Source organism: Lepidochelys kempii, chromosome 6 (genome assembly GCF_965140265.1).
Source record: "Lepidochelys kempii isolate rLepKem1 chromosome 6, rLepKem1.hap2, whole genome shotgun sequence".
NCBI classification, from domain to species: domain Eukaryota; kingdom Metazoa; phylum Chordata; order Testudines; family Cheloniidae; genus Lepidochelys; species Lepidochelys kempii.
The window spans coordinates 48711493-48736248 of record NC_133261.1 but is presented as its reverse complement, the minus strand read 5'-3'; the positions used below and the strand labels follow the sequence as shown (position 1 = coordinate 48736248).

General features: G+C 39.5%; 1 protein-coding gene across 6 annotated transcripts in view; it reads left to right on the top strand.

Annotated features, from left to right (window-relative positions):
- The window catches only part of NAV2 (neuron navigator 2), a 679973-nt gene that overhangs the window by 640463 nt on the left and 14754 nt on the right, over positions 1 to 24756 (top strand). For all 6 annotated transcript variants that reach the window (XM_073347852.1, XM_073347851.1, XM_073347849.1 and 3 more), the window contains 9 exons: positions 10451 to 10534; positions 11368 to 11479; positions 12182 to 12327; positions 14833 to 15005; positions 18396 to 18549; positions 19926 to 20085; positions 20576 to 20676; positions 22945 to 23040; positions 23446 to 23614. In XM_073347852.1, the coding sequence (XP_073203953.1) occupies positions 10451 to 10534; positions 11368 to 11479; positions 12182 to 12327; positions 14833 to 15005; positions 18396 to 18549; positions 19926 to 20085; positions 20576 to 20676; positions 22945 to 23040; positions 23446 to 23614 (1195 nt within the window). The remainder of the gene's footprint in view (positions 1 to 10450; positions 10535 to 11367; positions 11480 to 12181; positions 12328 to 14832; positions 15006 to 18395; positions 18550 to 19925; positions 20086 to 20575; positions 20677 to 22944; positions 23041 to 23445; positions 23615 to 24756) is intronic.

The window sequence follows — 24756 nt, the reverse complement described above, 5'->3', positions numbered from 1 at the left end:
CTCAAGGCAAATTGAGCTCCAAACTTTGTTTTCTTGGTGGATGTGCAAGAAAGTCAGAATATTACAGAATTATTATTTAATCGAATAGCAAACGTTTCCAAGTCAATTTAGCAAATTTACAGCAACTTTAAACAGTAATAGTAAAATTATTTTAGCTACATGAATACCTCTAACAGAAAGTTGAGGAAAACTGTTCAAAGTTCATTCCTTATTTGTACAGTAGAGGATTTTGCACTTCTACTTGCTTGCTTTTCAAAGCTGAAAATACGCATTTCAAAATGATAGTGGATGTCAATAGTAATGAAGGGGAAAAACAATTGAACTTCATATGGACCCATGCATGAAGACCTGAAAATGAAGAAATTTGAAGGATGTTGCATCTTTTTCTATTAGCATCAGTTATTTTATTTTCAAGGCTGAACTATATTTTTAATGTTGCATTCCATGAAAATAGGAAAACATGAAGAAAAACTGGTCTGAACATCTGGAATGATATTTAGTCAATGGCTTTTCTGGTCCTTCTTTCGATGGCATCTCCATCAGCCTTAAACTTTTCTAAAGAACTCTTTAGCTGAATGCAAAATGTGAGCTCTGCAATTCTCTAGTAAATTGGCAGCTCCTTCACACTGGCTGGCCTCAACCATTATCCTTTTATGCAAAAAAGGCACGTTGGACCTAAACTGACTGGCAATATTCTTCCTATTTGGCAGTAGGAAAACAGTCTTAGCCTCTGTTACCAAAATCAAGCTGCAGGCTAGTGAGGTTCAATCTTGCTTTCTTAAGACACTTATATTATGAATTCTGCAGATGAATTATTGACTATCCTATCTAAGGAGAGGATAATTATCCAACTCAGGTTTAATATTTGTTACTAAGCATTTCTGTGAGTTGATTAGTTACTTAGCCATGTATTGTTTTTTATTTAACTTCGTAGATTTTTCTAGTAAAATATTAATAGAGATCTAAAATATTAAGCTCTGTACAATTTTAATATTATACATAGTTAGAATGATGACTTGGTAAGAAATGGAAAAATCCTGGTAATGGACTTTTGCTTTAGACTATTTGCTTGTAAAATTCAACAGTGCCCTGTTACTTTGCTGAGTGTCTGCAAGCCTATCTGGGTTAAGAGGTTTTTTCAAACCCCTACACTGTTAGTTTATAAATAGATTAATAATTAATTTGACAAAAGCGCTCTCTCTCTCTCTTTGGTGAGTATTTCTTTTAAGGTAAGATTAGCACATCAATCTGTGATAGCATTTTTGCAGCTTGACTTAAAAGCAGTTGTGAAAAATGCATTTGGAATTTTGTTGTGTCTTAGAAATTGAAACTCTAACTATATTTTAACAATTTTTGAAGATAATGGCTGGTAAAGCAGAAGGCAGCAGCAGCTGTATGTGCGGTCACTAGCTTTTGCCAGCAAACTCAATCATTGCCTTCCCCCTTCAAAAGCATGTAATTGTCACAATTGTATCTATGCACTTAATATTTATGAAAAACATGGCACAGAATCCTAGAAATGTAGGTCTGCAAGAGACCTTGACAGGTCATCTACCCTGTGCTGAGACAGGATCATATATACCTAATGCATCGCTGACAGGTGTTTGTCTAACCTGTTTTTAAAATCCTCCATTGACGAGGATTCCACTACCTTCCTTGGAAGCCTATTCCAGTATTTAACTAGTTTTAGAGTTAGAAAGTTTTTCCTAATACCTAATCTAAATCTCTCTTGCTGCAGTTTAAGCTCCTTATTTCTTATCCTACCTTCACCGTTGCTCTTAATAACAGCCTTTAACATATTTGAAGACTGTTATCGGGTCTCCCCTCAGTCTTCTCAGGACTAAACATATCCAATTTTTTAACCCTTCCCCCTACACCATGTTTTCTAAATCTTATTTTTGTTGCCCTTCTTTGGACACACACCAGTTTGTCAACATCTTTCTTAAAGTGTAGGGCCCAAAACTGGAAACCATACTTTAGCTGAGGTCTCACCAGAGCTGAGTAACGTGGAACTATTACCTACCATTGTGACATTCCCAGGTATAATCTGGATTGATGGACAGCTGTGTCCCTTCAATTCTCCAACCTGGGGTGCCTTTTACACTGCCTTTTACACTGCTTTGCTGTGAGAGCAACCACTCCTGGCCTGCGCTCGCGCGCTCTCTTGCTGTCTCTCACACACACACTCACGCGCGCACACACACACACAGCCTCTAGCATGTAAATGACTCCTAGCTGAGTCATATGAGTGCTGTTAGCTAGCCACTCTTGAATTATATTGAAGAGTGACACCAGCAAATTCCAAGTTCCAGACTTTCCCTGAGAAGTACATCTCTTGTACTGCCCAGTACCTTCCTAGACAATACAAGCTTATATAAGGTCAGTCACTTCATTAATAGAAAATGATATGCACAAACCTTGTTATCTCAAATGAAACTTCCTAAAGACTTCAATCCCAACACATTTGCGTAGATAAAACAATAAAACAAGTTTATTAACTACAGAAAGATAGATTTTAAGTGATTGCAAGCAATGAGGCATAAACGTCAGAATTGGTTACAAAGAAATAACTAATACTTAATGTATCAAGCTAAGTGAATTCAAAGCAAAAAGGTTTCTCTCACCGTATGTTTATAGCAGTCTGGCTGGATTCCTCCCCAGTCAAGACTCCTCGCACAGTTCAGTCATGCTTTTATTCTTTTTCAAATGTTGACGATGATGTGAGTAGAGATAAGGGGAGAGAGGTGTTGCTCACTTTTATATCTTTTTCCTCCACTTTGAGAATCATCTCCAGCTGGGGTTCAAGCAACAGCCAGTCTGTTTACAAGGGAACCCCCAGCTGTTCCATTGCCAAGATGTAAATTTCTCGCTCACACCTTTCTTCCTACCAAAGAACAACCGCTTAATCAGGTGATAGTCCATATGATTGTGTTGAGACCTGGCTGAGACATCAGTTTGTCTTGTCTCTGGGGAACTGGTTTGAAGTTGTTTCCTCAGACTTGGAACATGTCTTCTACAGTAGAATTTTATTACTCTACGTACAATGTTGCCACACATATTTTACCAGGACAATACTGTTCAGCAGATTTGAGTTTTCAAATGATACCTTGCAATGCATACAAAATCTATTATGGTTTTGTAAAAAGGATGAACACATGGGTAGACTATCAGACCCGTGTATTGCATATGATCCTCCTGCTAATATATCTCAGTGGTATTAGTCTTTTTTGCAACTGCATCGCATTATTGACTCTCATTCCACTGTAACCCCCAGATCCTTTTCTGCAGTACTACCGCTTAGCCAGTTATTCCCCATTTTGTAGTTGTGCATTTGATTTTTTCCTTCCTAAGTGTGATAGTTTTCACTTGTCTTTATTGAATTTCATCTCATTTATTTCAGACCAATTCTCCAATTTGTCACAGTCATTTTGAATTCTAATCCCATCCTCCAAAGTGCTAGCAACCCCTCCCATCTTGCTGTCATCTTCACATTTTATATGCAGACTCTCCACTGCATTATCCAAGTCACTAATGAAAATATTGAGTTGTACCAGACCCAGGACAGATACCTGCAGGACCCTACTAGGTACATCCTCCCAATTTGATAGTAAACCATTGATAACTACTCTTCAAATATTTGAATATGGTTTGTCAACCAGTTCTGCACCTACTTTATAGTAATTTAATCTAAACCACTTTTCCCTAGCTTGCATATGAGAATATCGTGTGTCAAAAGCAGTACTAAAATCAAGTTATATCATCGTTGCAAACTGTTGCTTTATGTGAAACCTGCAAATTTTGGTCTTATTTTAAAATCTTGAAACTGAAGTATTTAAAATGTTTTGAGGAGTATCTAGTATTTTTGAATCACTCTACTGGCTGATTTCCCAGCTGATTTTTAATGGCAATTCAGTAAAGGGAAGATGCTACTGTTTCTGATTTTACCTGACACAGAATTAATACATATAGTTTGGGATATTTCATAGAGACAGCATTGGTGTTTACACCTTCAGAGCATTATCATATGCCCTTTAGAGCTCCATCATTGCAGTTATGTACAGTTTTTATGTAACCACTTCTTTATTATTTAATCCCATTGTTTAAATAATGGGGGGCACTTCCACGTCATTGACAGAGACCTGGAGATTATTTCCCTCTGCACATATACTCACACCCCTCTTATTCCTCCTATTTTAATCTTTCACTCTCCCTTTTCCACCCATAAACAAAAATAATTCACCATATCATGGCCACCATGGCGTCTTTATCTTTTTGTAAAAGAATTCATGAATAAAGCAAGATGTTGTCTTCTAATGGGATAGCGGGGGTCAAGGTTTCTGGGTTCTCTTCCCCACTCTGTCACAAACTTGCTTTATGGCTTGGAACAAACCATTTAACCTCTTTATGCCTCAGTTTCCTCATCTGAGAAATGTCTATAGTAATACTTAACTACCTGGGATGAGGGTTACCGTTTGTAAAATGCTTTGAAGTTTTCTGGTAAGAAGTGCAAAGGTACTGAAAATTATTAATCTATATAGAGATTGTGGTGGTACAATACAATGCTTTTGTATTATTCCTTAATACTCAAAGGACAAAATTTAGTCCCTGAAATGTTCCTAACAAAAAAATTAAATGACGACAATTAAATGTTGTCTCTCAGATTTCCAACACTGGGTCTAATAGTTCCTTCCAGCTGAACAAAGCAGCAGAATAAAAGTTTCCCAGTTAGAATGAAATCCAAGCAGCTTTAAACTACTATGAAAAATACATAAAATGGACTGAACCTATTATGAGACTCAGTGTTTCTCAAAGGCATTTTATTCCCATTTACTCTAGAACAGTTCTCACTCTGTTATCCTCTTTGTATTTTCTTTTCAGAATAAATAAAAGCTCCAGTCCAGAACAGATTGCAATTATTTGCTGATCTATCTGTCCGTTTGAGATTCCTGCTCCGTCCACTGATCTCATAGTGAAAAATTGATGTAGAATATTAATCATAGATTCATAGATATTTAGGTCAGAAGGGACCATTATGATCATCTAGTCTGACCTCCTGCACAATGCAGGCCACAGAATTTCACCCACCACTCCTAAAAAAGACCTCACACCTATATCTGTGCTATTGAAGTCCTCAAATTGTAGTTTGAAGACCTCAAGGAGCAGAGAATCCTCCAGCAAGTGACCCGTGCCCCATGCTACAGAGGAAGGCGAAAAACCTCCAGGGCCTTCCAATCTGCCCTGGAGGAAAATTCCTTCCCGACCCCAAATATGGCGATCAGCTAAACCCTGAGCATATGGGCAAGATTCATCAGCCAGATACTACAGAAAATTCTTTCCCGGGTAACTTGGATCTTACCCCATCTAAAAACCCATCACAGGCCATTGGGCCTATTTACCATGAATATTTAATTACCAAAACCATGTTATCCCATCATACCATCTCCTCCATAAACTTATCGAGTTTAATCTTAAAGCAAGATAGATCTTTTGCCCCCACTACTTCCCTCGGAAGGCTATTCCAAAACTTCACTCCTCTGATGGTTAGAAACCTTCGTCTAATTTCTAATCTAAATTTCCTAGTGGCCAGTTTATATCCATTTGTTCTTGTGTCCACATTGGTACTGAGTTTAAATAATTCCTCTCCCTCTCTGGTATTTATCCCTCTGATATATTTATAGAGAGCAATCATATCTCCCCTCAACCTTCTTTTAGTTAGGCTAAACAAGCCAAGCTCCCTGAGTCTCCTTTCATAAGACAAGTTTTCCATTCCTCGGATCATCCTAGTAGCCCTTCTCTGTACCTGTTCCAGTTTGAATTCATCCTTCTTAAACATGGGAGACCAGAACTGCACACAGTATTCCAGGTGAGGTCTCACCAGTGCCTTATATAACGGTACTAAAACCTCCTTATCCCTACTGGAAATACCTCTCCTGATGCATCCCAAGACGACATTAGCTTTTTTCACAGCCATATCACATTGGAGGCTCATAGTCATCCTATGATCAACCAATACTCCAAGGTCCTTTTCCTCCTCCGTTACTTCTAGTTGATGCGTCCCTAGCTTATAACTAAAATTCTTGTTATTAATCCCTAAATGCATGACCTTACACTTCTCACTATTAAATTTCATCCTATTCCTATTACTCCAGTTTACAAGGTCATCCAGATCCTCCTGTAGGGTATCACTGTCCTTCTCTAAATTAGCAATACCTCCCAGCTTTGTATCATCTGCAAACTTTATTAGCACACTCCCACTTTTTGTGCCCAGGTCAGTAATAAAAAGATTAAATAAGATTGGTCCCAAAACTGATCCTTGAGGAACTCCACTGGTAATCTCCCTCCAACTCGACAGTTCACCTTTCAGTAGGACCCGTTGTAGTCTCCCCTTTAACCAATTCCCTATCCACCTTTCAGTTTTCCTATTGATGCCCATCTTATCCAATTTAACTAATAATTCCCCATGTGGCACAGTATCAAACGCCTTACTAAAATCTAAGTAAATTAGATCCACTGCATTTCCTTTATCTAAAAAATCTGTTACTCTCTCAAAGAAGGAGATCAGGTTGGTTTGGCACGATCTACCTTTTGTAAAACCATGTTGTATTTTGTCCCATTTACCATTGACTTCAATGTCCTTAACTACCTTCTCCTTCAAAATTTTTTCCAAGACCTTGCATACTACAGATGTCAAACTAACAGGCCTATAATTACTTGGATCACTTTTTTTCCCTTTCTTAAAAATAGGAACTATGTTAGCAATTCTCCAATCATACGGTACAACCCCTGAGTTTACAGATTCATTAAAAATTCTTGCTAATGGGCTTGCAATTTCTTGTGCCAATTCTTTTAATATTCTTGGATGAAGATTATCTGGGCCCCCCGATTTAGTCCCATTAAGCTGTTTGAGTTTCGCTTCTACCTCAGATATGGTGATGTCTACCTCCATATCCTCATTCCCATTTATCATGCTACCATTATCCCTAAGATCCTCTTTAGTCTTATTAAAGACTGAGGCAAAGTATTTGTTTAGATATTGGGCCATGCCTAGATTATCCTTGACCTCCACTCCATCCTCAGTTTTTAGCGGTCCCACTTCTTCTTTCTTTGTTTTCTTCCTATTTATATGACTATAGAACCTTTTACTATTGGTTTTAATTCCCTTTGCAAGGTCCAACTCTACTTGACTTTTAGCCTGTCTCACTTTATCCCTACATATTCTGACCTCAATAAGGTAGCTTTCCTTACTGATCCCTCCCTTCTTCCACTCCCTATATGCTTTCTGCTTTTTCTTAATTACCTCTCTAAGATGCTTGCTCATCCAGCTTGGTCTACAACTCCTGCCTATGAATTTTTTCCCCTTTCTTGGGATGCAGGCTTCTGATAGCTTCTGCAGCTTTAATTTAAAATAATCCCAGGCCTCCTCTACCTTTAAACCCATAAATTCTTCAGTCCAATCCACTTCCCTAACTAATTTCCTTAATTTTTGAAAGTCAGCCCTTTTGAAATCAAAAACCCTAGTTGCAAATTTATTTTTGTTAATCCTTCCATTCAGTTTGAACTGAATTAGCTCATGATCACTTGAGCCAAGATTATCCCCTACAACCATTTCCTCTATGAGGTCCTCATTACTCACAAAGACCAAATCTAAAATGGCATCCCCTCTAGTCGGTTCAGCAACTACTTGCTGAAGGAATCCATCAGCTATCGCATCTAGGAAAATCTGAGTCCTATTATTATTACTAGCACTCGTCCTCCAGTCTATATCTGGGAAGTTAAAGTCTCCCATGATCACACAGTTTCCATTAGAATTTACTTTATTAAAAACATTAAAAAGGGCTCTATCCATATCCAAATTAGATCCTGGCGGTCTATAGCACACCCCAAGCACTATCGCAGGGGAGGCTCTAATAGTTTTCTTCCCCAATTTAATTGTTGCCCAGACAGACTCAGTCATATCCATTTCATCGCTTCTTATTTTTTACATTCTATCTCATCATTGATATACAGTGCTACTCCACCACCTTTACCTTTATTTCGGTCTTTCCTAAACAGCACATACCCTTCAATACCTGTAGCCCAGTCATGACTACTATTCCACCAGGTCTCTGTTATACCTATAATATCTGGTTTCACTTCCTGCACCAGTAACTCTAGTTCCTCCATTTTGTTACCTAGGCTCCTTGCATTAGTGTACAAACATCTTAATTTTTGCTGTTTGGCCTCACTCACATTCTGTACCCTATTAGGCACGGTTATTTTACTACCAGTATAACCTATTAGACTTGTATCTACACTGCCCTTCCTCCTACCTACAGCTGTATCCACTCTTACTTCATTTTCTTTCCACTCTATGCTAAATTCTGGCGTGGAGATTACCTGGACATCTCCCAACCATCTCCCCCAAATTCCTAGTTTAAAGCTCTCTTAATCAGTTGTGCCAGCCTCCATCCTAGAAGTCTATTTCCTTCCCTACTCAGATGAAGTCCATCCCGAGAGAACTGTCCTCTATCCATGAATGCCTCCCAATGGCCATACATCCCAAAGCCCTCCTTATAGCACCACTGCCTAAGCCATCTATTGATAGTCATAATCTTGTCACACCTTTGTTGCCCTTCTCTAGGAACAGGCAGAATCCCACTAAAGATCACCTGAGCCTCAATTTCCTTAAGCGTCCTCCCCAGCCTAGCATAGTCTCCCTTAATACTTTCCAGCGAGAATCTAGCCGTATCATTTGTTCCCACATGAAGGATAATTAGGGGATTCTTTCCCGCTCCCTTTAGAATCCTTTTCAACCTCAGGTCTACATCCCGTATCTTAGCACCTGGAAGACAGCACACCCTCCTATTTTCTGGATCAGCTCTGGTTACAGGCCTATCTATTCTTCTCAGTAAAGAGTCCCCAATCACATAGACCTGCCTTTTCCTAGTGATGGTGCTATTCTCCAGTCTATCCCCTGTTCCCTCTGGCTGCAAGTTCTTTCCATTCCCATTCTCCCTTGTAATCCTTTTTAACCCATCCTGTATCCTCCTGGGGCTCATATTTGGTGTAATCTCCATTAACTCTTCCCCTTTTCCTATAGGACTAACCGCTCTTCTCTTCTTCCTTGCCCTATCACCTTCAGTGACTACCTGCTGAGCCCCTTCTTCATTTTCCAACTCTGCAAACCTATTCTGAAGCTCTATTTCTCCTTCACTAGCCCGTCTTTTCCTCTGCCTAGTTCTTTTAGTCACATGCTTCCACTGACCACTTTCCTCACCCAGTCTCCCCTCAGAATTCCCCAGCCCTGATTCCACCTGCAGGTCTGAGCTTTTCCCTTCAGATACCTCATGTCTTTGCTCCATAATCTGCTCAAACCCCTTCCTAAACTCTACCAGACTTTCCACCTGCATCTCCAAACCTCTGATCTTTTCCTCCATCAGCTCTATCAGACGGCATTTCATGCAGAGAAAACTCTTACCAGGTGCCCCCTCCAGGATCATGTACATACCACAGCTTCCACATCCAGTCATCTTCATTGTGTCATCTGCTACATGGGTCACTCCCACTGCCACCTCTGAATCTGGCATAGCCTTCCCACCTAAATCCTGTTAATCTGGGAAACACAAACCACACCAAAACACCACCACCCACAGCAAAACCAAACCCCACACAAGCACCACAAGACAAACTCCCACTCAAACTCCCCTGTTTACAGCTCTGTTTGCTAGCTCCTGTGCCGCTGCCTGACTGGCTGCTACCTTTATAGGACCCCCAGTCAGTGAAGCCCCGCCCCCTAATCAGGGCTCAGCTTCTCTCCCAGCACAAAGCCCCTACAAGCCTCTACACATACAGATACTACCAATACAAAACCAAACACACACAAATACCTTCTCCTCCAACAGAACTCCCACTCAAACTCCCCTGTTTACAGCTCTGTTTGCTAGCTCCTGTGCCGCTGCAGCTGTCTGTGCAGGGAGAACTGTAAAGAATGTCTTTCCTGTAAGCAATATGTCTTTAGGAAACCTAAGTACTGCCATGCCAGATCAGTCTAATAATCCTTCTAGTTTAGTATCCTGTCTCCAGCAATGACCAGTATCAACTGCTCCGGAGGAAGAAACACTGCAGTTGGCAATTGTGGGATAATCTGCACCCCAGGAAGGGTTCCTGCTAACCTCCGGTAATCAGAGGTTGGTTTATGTCTCAAAGCTTGAGGATTTTCAAAATTTTTACCTTCTGGCATTGCTGACTCTCCCACACATAAGGCACTCCTAGAAGTTTTGGTTGTAAACAGATTTGGCAAGAGGTGTTCTTATTTTACCAAGCCTACTCTAACCTCTGTATTTCTCTTTGTGGTATCTAGTTAACAAACACTGGAAGACGCCATACAACGTTTTTTAAATACTTAGATAAGCACACTCTTTTATTTGGTGGAGAGAACAGTATTCATTCTACAATGTCATTTAATTTTCAGGCTCACCTTGTGGCAGCATTTGAGCAGAGCCTTGGAAACATGACCATTCGACTACAGAGTCTGACTATGACAGCAGAACAAAAGGCAAGTTTGAGAAACATTTGTTCTGTATGCGTACATGTAGATGCACACATCCCAGTGGGAAGGAGAACCAAGTGATTTTTAAAAATTAATTCACAGTAGTGGTGTTTTTATGAAACCTGTCTTACAAACTCGGTAAGTTGCCCTGTTCCATTCATTCACTTGGAAGCATCTGGAGCTGGCCACTGTCCAAAGACAGGATACTGGGCTAGATGGACCATTGATCTGACCCAGTATGTCCATTCTTATGGTCTTGTGAAAGAGGATAATCCTTTCATTTGTATTTTAAAATAGAAATGTGCATGTGATTGGTGGGCTAACAGCACAAGAATGGGAACCTGGATCTTTCCTAAGTTCTATTTCAGCTCTGACACTGTGAGTCCCTTTGTAGCCTTGGGCAAATCACAACCTTTCTGCTTGCTTACCTCACAGAGGTGTTTTGAGGACTGATTAGATAATGACTGTAAGTTGCTTGGAACAAAAGAGAGGCTAATTATTGCTTTTTATTACAGTTTGTCTTCTTCCCAACACATACATGCATACATCCAGTAAAAACACTATTAAAAATTACTGCACTATGTACAATCACCAATGTTTAGTGCTACTTTAATGCACAATAATTTCTCCACATTGTGGAATGACAATATCTGAACCCCTAAAAAGTAGTGCTTTCAAGGTCCAGTCAATCGTGCAGTATACACCAACCCTCAGCACATTTCTCATGCACCCCAGACCATTCACCAAGTACCTAAACCCAGATTGAAAGAAGGCTGCCTGGGAACAGTTACATAGAGTCTAAATGTATGGACATCTCATTGGTTTCTTTTTCATTTCAGGATTCCGAACTGAATGAGTTAAGGAGAACCATTGAACTCCTGAAAAAGCAGAACGCTGCTGCCCAAGCTGCCATTAATGGAGTAATTAACACACCTGAACTCACTTGCAAAGGTAAAGAGGCAAACTCTACTTTTAACAGCAGTGTAGCACTCCTGAGACATTTGTCCTCTTGGTAATATCTGATGCAATTTACCTTGCCCAGAGACTGGCTTTGTATATATCATCAACTGTATTTGCTTCTGCTTTGATGTAACATGGAGATGTATACATTTATATCTCAGTAGAGCCCTATGATTTTTGTTGGTACCTTCTATTTAAATAAACTGTTATCAGACCCTCCTGTGCTGTCTAATAAACCGTTTAATAAAACTTTGCTATCTGTAGTTGCTATATTGCTCAAATTCACTGTAAGCATTTCAGAATTCTCACAGCAGCACAATAAAGGAATAGAATCCTCCTTCTGAGAGTTGTGGGTACTGTGAAATCTCTAAGTAATTGCCTGATTCTTTAAAAAAAAAAAATTAATTTCCAGTGCAAAGCAAGGGCCTGATCCTGCAAAGTCTCCTTCACATTACTTGTCTCACTGACTTAAATTGAGACTATTTGCATGAGGAAAGGTTTGCAGGCTCATATGTGAAATATTAATTGTGCCATGAGAAACAAGGAATATTGCTGTGAACTATGCAATGTCATCATTTTGTGCAAGTGATTCTAAATGCACTTAATTCCTAAAGCATTTTTGCCGGGATGAGTGACCAGTGGAGATATTGAAATGTCTCCAGTAAATTTGACTATATCGCTGTTAACATTCAGGTACTGGGACTGCCCAACCTGCTGACCTGCGAATCAGAAGGCAACACTCTTCAGATAGTGTCTCTAGTATTAACAGTGCTACTAGTCACTCCAGTGTGGGAAGCAACGTAGAGAGTGATTCAAAGAAGAAGAAGAGGAAAAACTGGGTGAGTGTGCTTCAGGAGACTGTGTGAAACGGATATAAAATTGTCCTAATAACATCCCGGTTGAAATTCTCCCTTGTGCATCAGGTCAACACAAGGACTATGGACCACTTAAATTACACCTAAGCCCTATTTTGAAGACCTAAGTGAATCTTAAGTGATGCCTATGTTTGTGCTGGCCCTCTACATGGAAAAGAATTTTACGTTCACTAGCCAAAAGGCCAGTCATAAAACCTGTAGTTGCAATAGCTCTCAAAGACTAATCCTGGCTAAGAGACATACATTGCCTAGTCTATTAGTGTAAAACATTAGAGAAAAATCCAAGTAAATGAAACAAATTCACAATGAAGGAAGATTAAGCCTCTTAGCTCATATTGCTTTCCTCTTCTGAGTCCATTCATTCCATTTTAACTTGGGCTGTGTTCTGAATGAAATTTTTAAATCAAATAAATCCATTTTTAAAATTCTCTTGTGATAGAAGTTTCTTCCAAAAGGTTTCAAAATAATCATCTTTCACTTTCCACTTCTCTTTATTTGCTCATCATGCGTTCTATACAAGGTACCATGCACTGGAGGAAAGGTACACAGTATTAAACTCCTTTTTTAATTAGACCATTGCTGCTGTAGTAACTTTAGCTTTATTTTAGTTTGGACTAAAATACTTAGTTCTTGTAATATAGTCAGTAAAGCAGTCCACACCCTCCTTCCCACTCAATGTAAATGTTCCTGGACCTAGCACACTGAAATTATAAATATGTTGCTACAAAATGTTATAGTTTGCTCTTGTGAACATTTATTCTGAAATTATCGGTGATCCTGTTACGGTTATGTATGAAACTCCCTTTGTGCCATGAGACTGCAACATTTTACTTGAACAGACTCTCATTTTAATGTATCTTTTCTATCCCAATGGTTTCACTTCTATATTTTAATCATAACACTTTCTCTCCCCTCCCCGCATTGTCCAAAACCTTGGATTCAATGAAAGCAGTAGCTTCTCCAAATCCTCACAGTGCTGTCTTGTGTGTTACTTGTTGGGGTACTCTGCTGGCAAGATGGACTTTATTTTCTCTCCTCCTTGTAAACAGTTAATGAGTCTTTTTCATATCAGCTAGATTAATCCTATATGATCAGTAATTCCTCAGTCATGATCAATACCTCATCATATCTTTTCAGTCCTATTTTATTAGTTGTTTTATGTTTCCATGGTCTAGAAGATTTCATCCTAGCACCAAGCTATATATCTCATTTGTCATTCCACTATTCTTAGTGTGGATTAGGGGACATTTATTTATTGTGAAAAAGATGAATATATAGGGTCTTAGTGCAGTTCGGGTAAACAGAGGAAATAGCATCTTGATTTCATCAAACGACCACATTATAGCAGAATGAAGAATGGATATAAAATTAACTCTTTATTTATAAACTGGATATAAGTTGCACCCAGTGAATGTAGAATGCTTATTTCACAAATATTTGTGAGATCTTTTCTAAACTCAGAATGTCTAATTACATAGTGAAACATTACCTTCAGGCTAAAATAAAAGTACTTCAGAGACATGTTGCCACTGAAAACTTAGTGCAATTTAAAAAAATCTTATTCACCTATAAAACATGTGAGTTACACTTTTGTAATGAACTGAGATCACAGGGACCCACCAGTTTAGTCATCATCATGCTTGATTTTTCAGTCATTTTGTAAGTGGGAGTCCCATTCAAAAGACTTACAAGTTGCAGATAGGTAGAGAAGGCTGAATATTTTAACCTGATGAAATATTTATCCCTTGAAGGAAGACACGATGTACCAGTGCCTCAGCAACTCAGTTAAGAGATTACTAGCCATGGAGAAAATAAGATTCAGGCAGTATTGAGATTCAGATCTGTGTGCCATCCCTCATGTAATGTGAAATGACCATGTGTTTGAAGGTCCCATTTTTAGATAATATAGTTCCATGTACTCTGATTCCTGTTTAAAATTATTTCTGGTGTGTTTGTTGTTTATTGGTCATGTTTGTCTGAGAAATCCAAAGCTTTCCCTGTCACTGGCTTTCTCTGTTAAAACTTGTCTTTTTTCCTTTCCCCTTCCCTTTTGCTTGCGCTTCCTCTGGCAGGTCAATGAGGTAAGGAAGACCTACTTTAAACTATAAAATACAAAGCTAATCCATCCATTTACATGACTAACCCCATCAGCATCAATAACCTTGTCTGAGCCATGTTGCTTTATAACTGCAAGTTGTAATAACATTGTTACAAAGTTTCTTGTGCTAAATGGAATTCAGTATTCGTTGTGAGGGAGACACCCTAAAAACAGGAGGCATCAACATCCAGCCCTTTCAAGAGCTTATTCTAGATTCCCTTATTAATCTTATAAAATGGCTAAGATTAATGTGAAGTATTTGTTGCCATTTTGTTGGAAAGATTTGCATGCTATAGTTTGTACTTTGTGACCTAATTTTACTTAGCTGAATTCTTTATGATGTCTCTATGGTTATGGTTTTGTTGTTTCAGTTACGCAGCTCCTTCAAGCAAGCATTTGGTAAAAAGAAATCCCCCAAGTCAGCATCTTCTCATTCAGATATTGAGGAGATGACTGATTCTTCTTTACCTTCGTCACCAAAGCTACCACACAACGGCTCAACTGTTTCTACCCCGTTGCTCAGAGCTTCTCATTCCAATTCTCTGTAAGTGGCATTTTTATTTTTTAAAATCTTTTAAAATGAGTGGTTTGGAAATGTAACCGCAGGAAATGTACTGTAAGGAGCAGTCCTGCATTGACAGAGAAATAGGACTGGATTAGCTAATGGAATGAGGAGTGCCATATATTATTTAGTGATATTACCCCAAGATGAGATCGGAGCCCCATTTTGACATACATACACACAAAACACAGTTCTGGTTGAAATTCCGAACTCAGTGTTTTCCCACTGACTTCAGTGAAGCCAAGATTTCACTTAATGTCTGCCCTGAAGATTTCACAGTCTAAGTAAATAAGATAAACCAAAGGTGGAAGAAAGGAAGTAGTAGTATTATTATCCCTGTTTTACAGCAGGAATACAGAGAGATTAGATGACTTGCCAGGGGAGTCACAGGAAGTCTGTGGCAGAGCTGGGAACATATATCTTGAGTCCCAATCCTGCATCTTAACCATAATACTCTGTGAAGCCAAAAGACATCAACTCTCTTCTAAAGAGTAATTCAATATTTTCACCATGTAAGGGAAGTAGTTGCAACCAAAGTGATCTTGGACTGCAGAACTAATTGAAACTTCTCCTTGTGCTATCAGCTGTTCCAGCACAGGTTGGCATCTGGGGTTTCATATTTTCTTTTAAGTAAAGACAACACATGTTACTATAAACGTCAGAGAAGTGTTTAATTTCAAAGTGGTTGAACTAGTTCAAGTAACGATAAGAATTGTTTCAAACATTTATGCCAAAAGCCCAATTCTCCACTCTGTCATTTGACTCCCTACGTGACCTTGGGCAAACCACATAATCTCTCTCTGCTTCAGTTTGACAATTTGTAAAATGAGGTTAATGGTACCTCCCTGAGAGAGGTGTTTTGAGGATAAATTAATGTTTATAAAGTGCTGAGAGAACCTTATAAAGCTGTTTTATAATTATAGTACATCAGTAACTTCTTCACTTTGATTTGGATCAGTAGAAATAGAGATGCCACCTAGCTGAAATCAGGAAGCATTGAAAATATTGTAAGAGATCCTGTCTCATATTGATTTCAGATCAAATACATTTGAATAGTATCCAAACTTCAAGTTTCCCATCATTTGTTTCTATGTAAGGAGGTATGATTCAAGAGAACAATGGCAATAAGATGCAGCTAGCATGAAATAATCCCCCCACCACATGTAAAGGTCACAGTTCTACTTCTTAATTGCAATATCATCACTTTCAAGCAACCTCAGCCCATAATACTATGGAATAGTCAAAGCTTAAAGCCAGCTTTTAATGTTGAAATTGATTATATGTGTCATCAATTAAAATACTCTGTGAATATGGCTAGTCTTGACAAGTAGCTGGAGAGCCAATGGGCTGGAGATGAATTGAGGAAAGGTCAAATACTTCATCTGTGGGGAGGGCTTCAAGCAGGGCACCAGTATGAGTGAGGTGTACATGTTTTGGTTTATTTGTTTTCTGATGGGAGGGAAAACTTTGCTCATTTACTTAGGGATTTAGGCAGAGACATTTTAAACTGAAACCTCCCTGAAAGCATACAGCTCTGGTGCTGATCTTCCTATGTACAAACTCCTGCACCTGAACATCAGCTTCAATCTGCTTAATCGCTTCACACTGAGTACAAGGCTCAGGCAGAGAAAGAGAGGGGCCAGCAGAATGAAGAGGCAGCAGGGCAATCTTCCAGAAAATGTATGTGCTGAAAGGCTGTTCACCCAGAGTTTTGGGGGAGAACAACAAAAATGCCATTAAAATAAACTTTTAAGCATGAGTGGTTTAAAGCAAGAAGGAATTTATCATGTCTGAATAGGTAGGGTTCCAAAGCCCTCCAGAATCATTCAGGGAAGCCCAGCTGTGCACACCTGTTGAGCTTTAAATCTTTCTGTAAACTCATCAATCTCCAAGTGACTGCTGCTACTCTCTGTACTTCCTTAATTTATTTGGATTTTTTGCATTTAAAAGATTTCCCGCATGATGACTACTTTGAAAGAAATACTAATGTTGTCCAAGGATAGGTAATGGCCAGAATTTAGTTTCATGTACAAATTTTATTACCCTCAAAGCATAATTCCTGTGCTCGTAAAGCTAGTTTCTGATGTTTCAGAGTCATAGGTTCATAGTCATAGATTCCAAGGCCAGAAGGGACCATTAGATCATCTAGTCTGACCTCCTGTGTAACACAGGCCATACAACTTCCCCAAAATAATTTCTAGCACATCTCTTTTAAAAAATAAATTTAATCTTGATTTTAAAATAGTCAGTGATGCAGAATCCACCACGACACCTGGTAAATTGTTCCAATGGTTGATTACTTTCACTGCTAAAAATTTATGCCATATTTCCAGTCTGAATTTGTCTAGCTTCCACTTCCGGCCATTGGGTTGTTTATACCTTTCTCTGCTAGACTGAAGGGTCCATTATTAAATATTTGTTTCCTGTATAGGTATTTATAAACTGTAATCAAGTCATCCCCCTTAACCTCTTTCTTAAGCTAAATAGGTTGAGCTTTTTGAGTCTCACTCTAAGGCATGTTTTCTAATCCTTGAATGATTCTTGTGAACCCTCTCCAGTTTATCAACATAAAGGTCAACAGATACTGGGCTGGATGGGCCCATGGACCTGATTAGGGGAAGCTGGGGGAGGGAATTTAACCCCCCTGGTACCTCCAGTGGAGAATGACTCAGGGCAACAGGTTCACTCCAAAAGAGGAGAGGCCAGCATTTAAAATACATGGGGAATGCCTCCAAACCTGAGAGGATTTTTTCAAATCAGTACTTGGTAATTACATGAGAAATGTTAAAATCTGAAACTTGATATTAGTGTTCAACGATTAAAAAGAAAAGGGTACGAATATGAGATCCATTGTCATAAATTAGAGGAAAGTGGGAAAAGTTTGAGGGATTTTATAGCCATAGTTGATACGTATAAAGCGGTAAAATTTGAGTGTATTTTATATCCGTATATGATAATTAGAGAGAAAATTAGCAAAATTTGCAAGGATTTTATATCAATCAGTATTCAAGAATTGGAGAAAAGGGCAACATCTGAGGAGATTTAATGTTAATATCAGATAATTAGATAAGAAAAATCTCAAGGGATAATAAAACAGACATAGATAACTAGAGAGAAAATGGGGTGAAATTTTGCAAGAATTTTATATCAGTATTTTAGAATTGAGGAGAAAGTGGGGCAAAAACTTCTACATAGAACTTTATCTATGTCATCATTGGTGCTGTAAGCAGCAATGGATTTTTGTCCATCAAGCTCATCTTGCTGAATCAGGGAAAATTGTTTTTGCTTTATTAATTAAATACTCTGAAACAGCATTTGAAAGTCATGCTCCCAAGCTCTCTGGTTAAGTGACTGTTTTACAACCTTTCCCAGTATTTCTGAATGTACTGACAGCGAAGCTGAAACAGTCATGCAGTTACGGAACGAGCTGAGAGACAAAGAGATGAAACTGACTGATATTCGTCTGGAGGCCCTTAGCTCTGCCCACCAGCTAGACCAGCTTCGGGAGGCTATGAACAGGATGCAGGTAGGAATGGAACAAAACCCCCAAAAATTAAAATTTGCTTTTATCTGTTAAGGACTAACAGTCCACCACACTACATAATTTCAGAGGATGTATAAAATCAAGGTCCAGTGATGCCTCATGGCGATTGAAGGTCCCAGGGCTCTTCTCACCAATGTAGACATGGCAACCCAGGCCTCTGGCATTACACTTTCAATTTTACAGCTACTTATCTAAAGAAATCACTTCATCCACCACCAGTGGTCACTTAGACAGTTGCCATGCTCTACCCAGGGGTTACTGCATGTCAGTGGGGGTGGTGAAGTGACTTGTAGTGTGCCTTGGGAAACTCTTATCAGAATGTTAAGGATTTTCATTGGACAAACTTTTAAAAGCTCTACACTTAACAGCATTTCTCTTTCTGCCTGTATGTAACACAATAATGTTTGAATGCTGCATCCAATCAATTCAAACATTTCAGAGAATATTCTAGACATCAGTGGCCAGAATGCTGTTGATTTGGGGGAACACTGAAACTTCAAAAAAAGGAGATGAGGGACAGTATTTCTGAGTTGAGTGTAAGGCCTCTGCAAGCTTAGCCAACTAGGATGGTAGGGCTAGAGAGAAATGGAGGGGACAAGGGAAAATGGGAACATGTACACAGACCCTGACATGGTGAGGAGGATGTGGGACCGCTGGAATTGGAGGGAGGAGTAGGGGGAGGACCCCTAGAATGTGGGGGAGGGCACACAGCCCCTGGTGTAGGGGGAAATGGGAAATGGAACACACAGAATCCCTGGTGTGGGGGAGATTGCAGGATCCTGGTATGGTAGAGGGGTGAATGCAGACAGAGCCTCTAGCATGGGGGGAATATAGGGGTGTACACAAAGCCCCCAGCATGCGGGAGAATTGCAATAGAGTGAAAGGGGGTACGAGAACCTCTGGCAGGAAGGGGATATTGAAGAACCTTGGTACAGGTGGATGGGGGAATTGGGACATACACTGAGCCTCTGCCTTGAAGAGAGAATGGGGAACCGAGGAATGAAAGGAGGGGAAACGGGGAGGCACACATAATCCTTGGCAGGGAGAGAGATTTCAGGGAATCCCAGAAATATAGGTGGATGGGAGAATTGTACACCAGGAGCTTGTGGGCTAGAAGGGAGGAACCCAAGGAGCCCCTGGTGTTCGCATGCACTTGGCCTACAGTCACTACAAAGTGTGTGCCCCTTAGATTTCTTAATATGCAGGGTTTTCAAAGGGATTTGAAAAGTGCATCTTATTAAACACCTGGCATTTATTCTTTAGATATTTTAGGTAGTTTCTTGAAATGTATACTTGCAGCCACTCATAAATGAATTGAGGTAGTATGTGCCTCTTGTCTACTCACTTTTCTTTTCAAGAGCGAGATTGAGAAGTTAAAAGCAGAAAATGACCGGTTGAAGTCTGAAAACCACGGCAGCTGTAGCAGGGCTCAGTCTCAAGTTTCCATTTCATCCTCGCCAAGACAGTCCATGGGTCTGTCTCAGCACAGCCTGAGCCTCACAGAGTCTACCAGCCTCGGTGAGCATCCAGTGAAAGGCAATGGGCAAGTTTTATCCTGTAGTTGGAACATTCATTTTGGTTAGCCATGAGAAACAAAAGAGTAAGGATTATTAATGGTTATGGTGTGGATATGTGTCAGCCACTGGGATAAACCCTTCTATTAGAATGTCGTCATCGTTCTGCTGCACCCTAAAATCTAGCTTTCCAATTATGACCTCAGCTACACAGAATCATGTTCAGAGCCATTTAATTGTGTACATTTGCCAACATGATATTTTGTAGGAAGGAAAATATGGGGTAACTGACAGTGGTAATTTTCTGTGACTTTTCCTTTTTGAGAATCATCTGCAGATTTGGCAGGGATGTCAGTAACAATATTCTCATGTTATGCCTCTATGCATGTGAGGACTAAGCTGTGTCCTGTCCCAGTGTAACAAAAATATTGGTGTAAGGCTCTTCATTGTTATCATTGTAAAACTAAGAGACTGTTGATATTTGCCATTCATAGACATGCTGTTAGATGATCCCGGTGATGGCTGTGCCCGGAAGGAAGGAGGCAGGCATGTTAAAATAGTTGTTAACTTTCAGGATGAAATTAAATGGAAGGAGGTGAGTTTCATTCTATATTAGGCCTGTACACCCTGTCCTCAGTTATGAAATGTGACGGGGTTGGGGCTTGATCCTGAACTCATGTCTTTACTCCTTGGAATCTGTTTTGCATTTTTTTTGGCAAACATTTTAAAATTATTTTAGTAGTTCTCCAGTTCTCATACTAATTTAGCATTCAAATCATTCTGTTGAGATAGGCAGTAAAAAGATGATACTAAACTGAGAGGAGTGGTAGATACGCTGGAGGGCAGGGATAGGATACAGTGGGACCTAGACAAATTGGAGGATTGGGCCAAAAGAAATCTGATGAGGTTCAATAAGGATAAGTGCAGGGTCCTGCACTTAGGACGGAAGAACCCAATGCACCGCTACAGACTAGGGACCGAATGGCTAGGCAGCAGTTCTGCGGAAAAGGACCTGGGGTGACAGTGGACGAGAAGCTGGATATGAGTCAGCAGTGTGCCCTTGTTGCCAAGAAGGCCAATAGCATTTTGGGATGTATAAGTAGGGCATAGCGAGCAGATCGAGGGACGTGATCGTCCCCCTCTATTCAACATTGGTGAGGCCTCATCTGGAGTACTGTGTTCAGTTTTGGGCCCCACACTACAAGAAGGATGTGGATAAATTGGAGAGAGTCCAGCGAAGGGCAACAAAAATGATTAGGGGTCTGGAACACATGACTTATGAGGAGAGGCTGAGGGAACTGGGATTGTTTAGTCTGCAGAAGAGATGAATGAGGGGGGATTTGATAGCTGCTTTCAACTACCTGAGAGGTGGTTCCAGAGAGGATGGTTCTAGACGATTCTCAGTGGTAGAAGAGGACAGGACAAGGAGTAATGGTCTCAAGTTGCAGTGGGGGAGGTTTAGGTTGGATATTAGGAAAAAAATTTTCACTAGGAGGGTGGTGAAACACTGGAATGCGTTACCTAGGGAAGTGGTAGAATCTCCTTCCTTAGAAGTTTTTAAGGTCAGGCTTGACAAAGCCCTGGCTGGGATGATTTAATTGGGGATTGGTCCTGCTTTGAGCAGGGGGTTGGACTAGATGACCTCCTGAGGTCCCTTCCGACCCTGATATTCTATGATTCTGTGATTAAGAGTGGCCTGCTTCGCAGCAAAACTAATGGATCCAGTCTGCGGAGACCCAAAGTTTGTCATTCCAGCCCAAACTGTCTAAATTTAAATCAGGGTCACATTTTGAAACTATTCCAGGCTTAAACACCCGTATCCCCTGACCTCCAAACACACCTGGTTAATTTTAAACTGATTAAACAACAAACACATTTCAATTATTGTGCCTTGCAGTCCGTTTAATAAACTTGTGGTGCATGTGTAAATCTGCTAAATTGCATTTACAGAGCACCAATCAAACCAAGTCATTGTGTAGTTGTTCCTTAATAAACACTTAAATAAATAAATAAATAAATAAATATTTGAGGAATAATTTGTGTCACTCAGATCTGCTTTCCATTACATGCCAAATGTACTTGAATAAATTCTGTGGAGAAATGAATCCACCAATTTGTATAAGCAAATTAACTATAAAAATTATTTGTTTAATTCTATTTGACTAGACCTGTGTTCATGGTCAGAAAAGTAATTAAATAGAAATGGTATCCTTATGACTCCAAGACCCATAGTATAATATCTGTTGTCTTTAATGACAACAACTATTTTTAATTCTGTTAGCAGTGCAGATCCCATGCAGTTGTTGCAAAAAATGTGTTTGGTTTCTGTTCTTTCTGTTTTCCCTTAGACAATCATGAACAAAATTATCAGCTAAATTCTCTTAGTATAATGTTTATTGCCAAGAGATACAAAAAATCTAACTTGATTTTCAGGTCCCTGGTGGAGTTTTCCGAAATGGAGAGGGGAAAACTTTTTTCACTTGCAAATTAAGCATATTTGATCTGGAAGTTATTGAGAAAATAAATATGGTACCACAATCTCAGTTTCTGATTATAATGGCTATAATTTTCTTCTTCTTGCTAAGCTCTATTTTCTGATATTTAAAACTTCTGGTGGATTGAATTTTAAGTGCCCTCTACATTAATAACCATTATTTTAATTGTGCATTTAACAATGCAATGACTATTCAGTAGAATAGAAAGAGGATCTTTGTATGGTTTTCAAAATTTACCATATGTTGGTATAAAGTAGAGACCAGCTGTGGTAGAGACAAACCAGGATTTTAAACAAATCCATTTACTTTGGACAGTCTCACATCATTAGCTTTCTTTTCACTTAAATTAATACGTTTGTATGCATTAGGATTCCAGGCCCCGCCTCTTCCTCATTGGCTGCATTGGAGTCAGTGGCAAGACAAAATGGGATGTACTGGACGGGGTTGTTAGACGGTTATTTAAGGTAAATAGTGACAATTTATTGTGTATTTGAATCTTCCCACTAAGTAATAAATGTTTTCATAGTTAGCAGTACATCTAACCACAATACCTTGTGGACCTCCATGGAGGCTCAGATTTGCATATTGGTCTGAATGTGAACTTGGCTCCAGGGAGCACTGAATTCTAATCTTGGCTCAGAGAGACATGTTGTGTGACTTTGGGCAATTCAATTAACCTCTTTCTACCTCAACTTCCTGTTTGTAAAGTAGAGATAACAGTTACCATCCTACTTCACAGGGATGCTGTGAGGATTAATTAGATAATGTTTGTATAGCACTACATTACATAAGTGGTGGTGGTGTGTGGTGTTACTGTGACATAGAATCTTCAGGGCAAGTAGATTTTAGATGTTATTTTTTCACCCCAGGAATATATCATTCATGTGGATCCAGTGAGTCAGCTAGGACTGAATTCAGACAGTGTTTTGGGTTACAACATTGGAGAAATCAAACGCACAAATAGTGCCGAGACACCTGAGCTGCTGCCCTGTGGCTATCTGGTTGGCGAAAACAACACCATCTCAGTTACTATCAAAGGTAATTATACTTGATACTGCCATTGTAGTTCTCAGTAATTATATCTGATAATGCCTATGGTTTTAGGAAGCCCGGAGAATCGGAAAAGTTTTATTACATTTCTTTTTCCCTGTCTCTCGCTTTAGCCCACCTGTACCTTACTTCTTTAGTGACATTTGTTAATGTAAGCAGTAGAGGCTGAAGAGTTTTAGGACATTGGGCCTGTACCCAAATTCAGTATCACTGTATCTTCTTAGTCCTGTAATAGTAGTAATAATAATTGCACTTGTAGCAGATTTCATCCTGGATTTGGAATTCACCTTGTGCCAGACTCTGATACCCTTACTCCTGTTGATTAGCACCATTCTCCCACGGGGCCCATCGACTTCAATAAAGGTCCCTCATTGGGTTACAGGCAGAACCAAGAAAAGATCCCAGGATTCATGGTTTGAACTCTGTTGCGTTTGTTCTTTCCTTCCTTCTTTCTTTAACTTGCTTGTGGGGGAGGGGGAATCTGTCATATTTCTTTTGGCGACTCATTCTCTCCCCTCCCTGTCTTCAGATCTGTGCTATAATCAACTTCCTTCCAGCTGAGATGGACCGTATGGGAGTTCCTTTATTGGCTGACAGTGCTGCTCATTTAATCAACCAGAGGTGCTGTTGAGCAACAGAAAATGTTCTCTTCCTACCATATAAAGGACTGAACAGGCTTGCTGTTATGAAAAAGAGGGAGCAGGAATGAAATCACTTTTTCTTTCATGGCCCTATACAGCAGCAGTACCATTAAGTTACCACCACAGTCTCACCTCTGTAATTTAGCGCTGGTGTGCACTAAAAATTCTGAAGTACGCTTGAACCTAGTACTGTTTGAAACACTACATGCGAAGGACTACTGACTTAAGCTATTGTAGGAAAGCAAGAGAACCACATTTTCATTGTGTTTATCCAAAAGTAAACTGTTAATATGTGCAACAAAAATGCATTTTTTCCACTGTGGCATTAAATGCAAAACTTTAAGGGAACAGTGTGCTTCTTCTCTCACCTCATAACTACACAAAATCCACCATATTTGATAAAGAAGTTTTGTGTTTTAAACATTGGTGCACTTTAGAAATCACATGCCCGTGAAGCATATCATCCCACAGAGTAGACAAGCCCTTAGT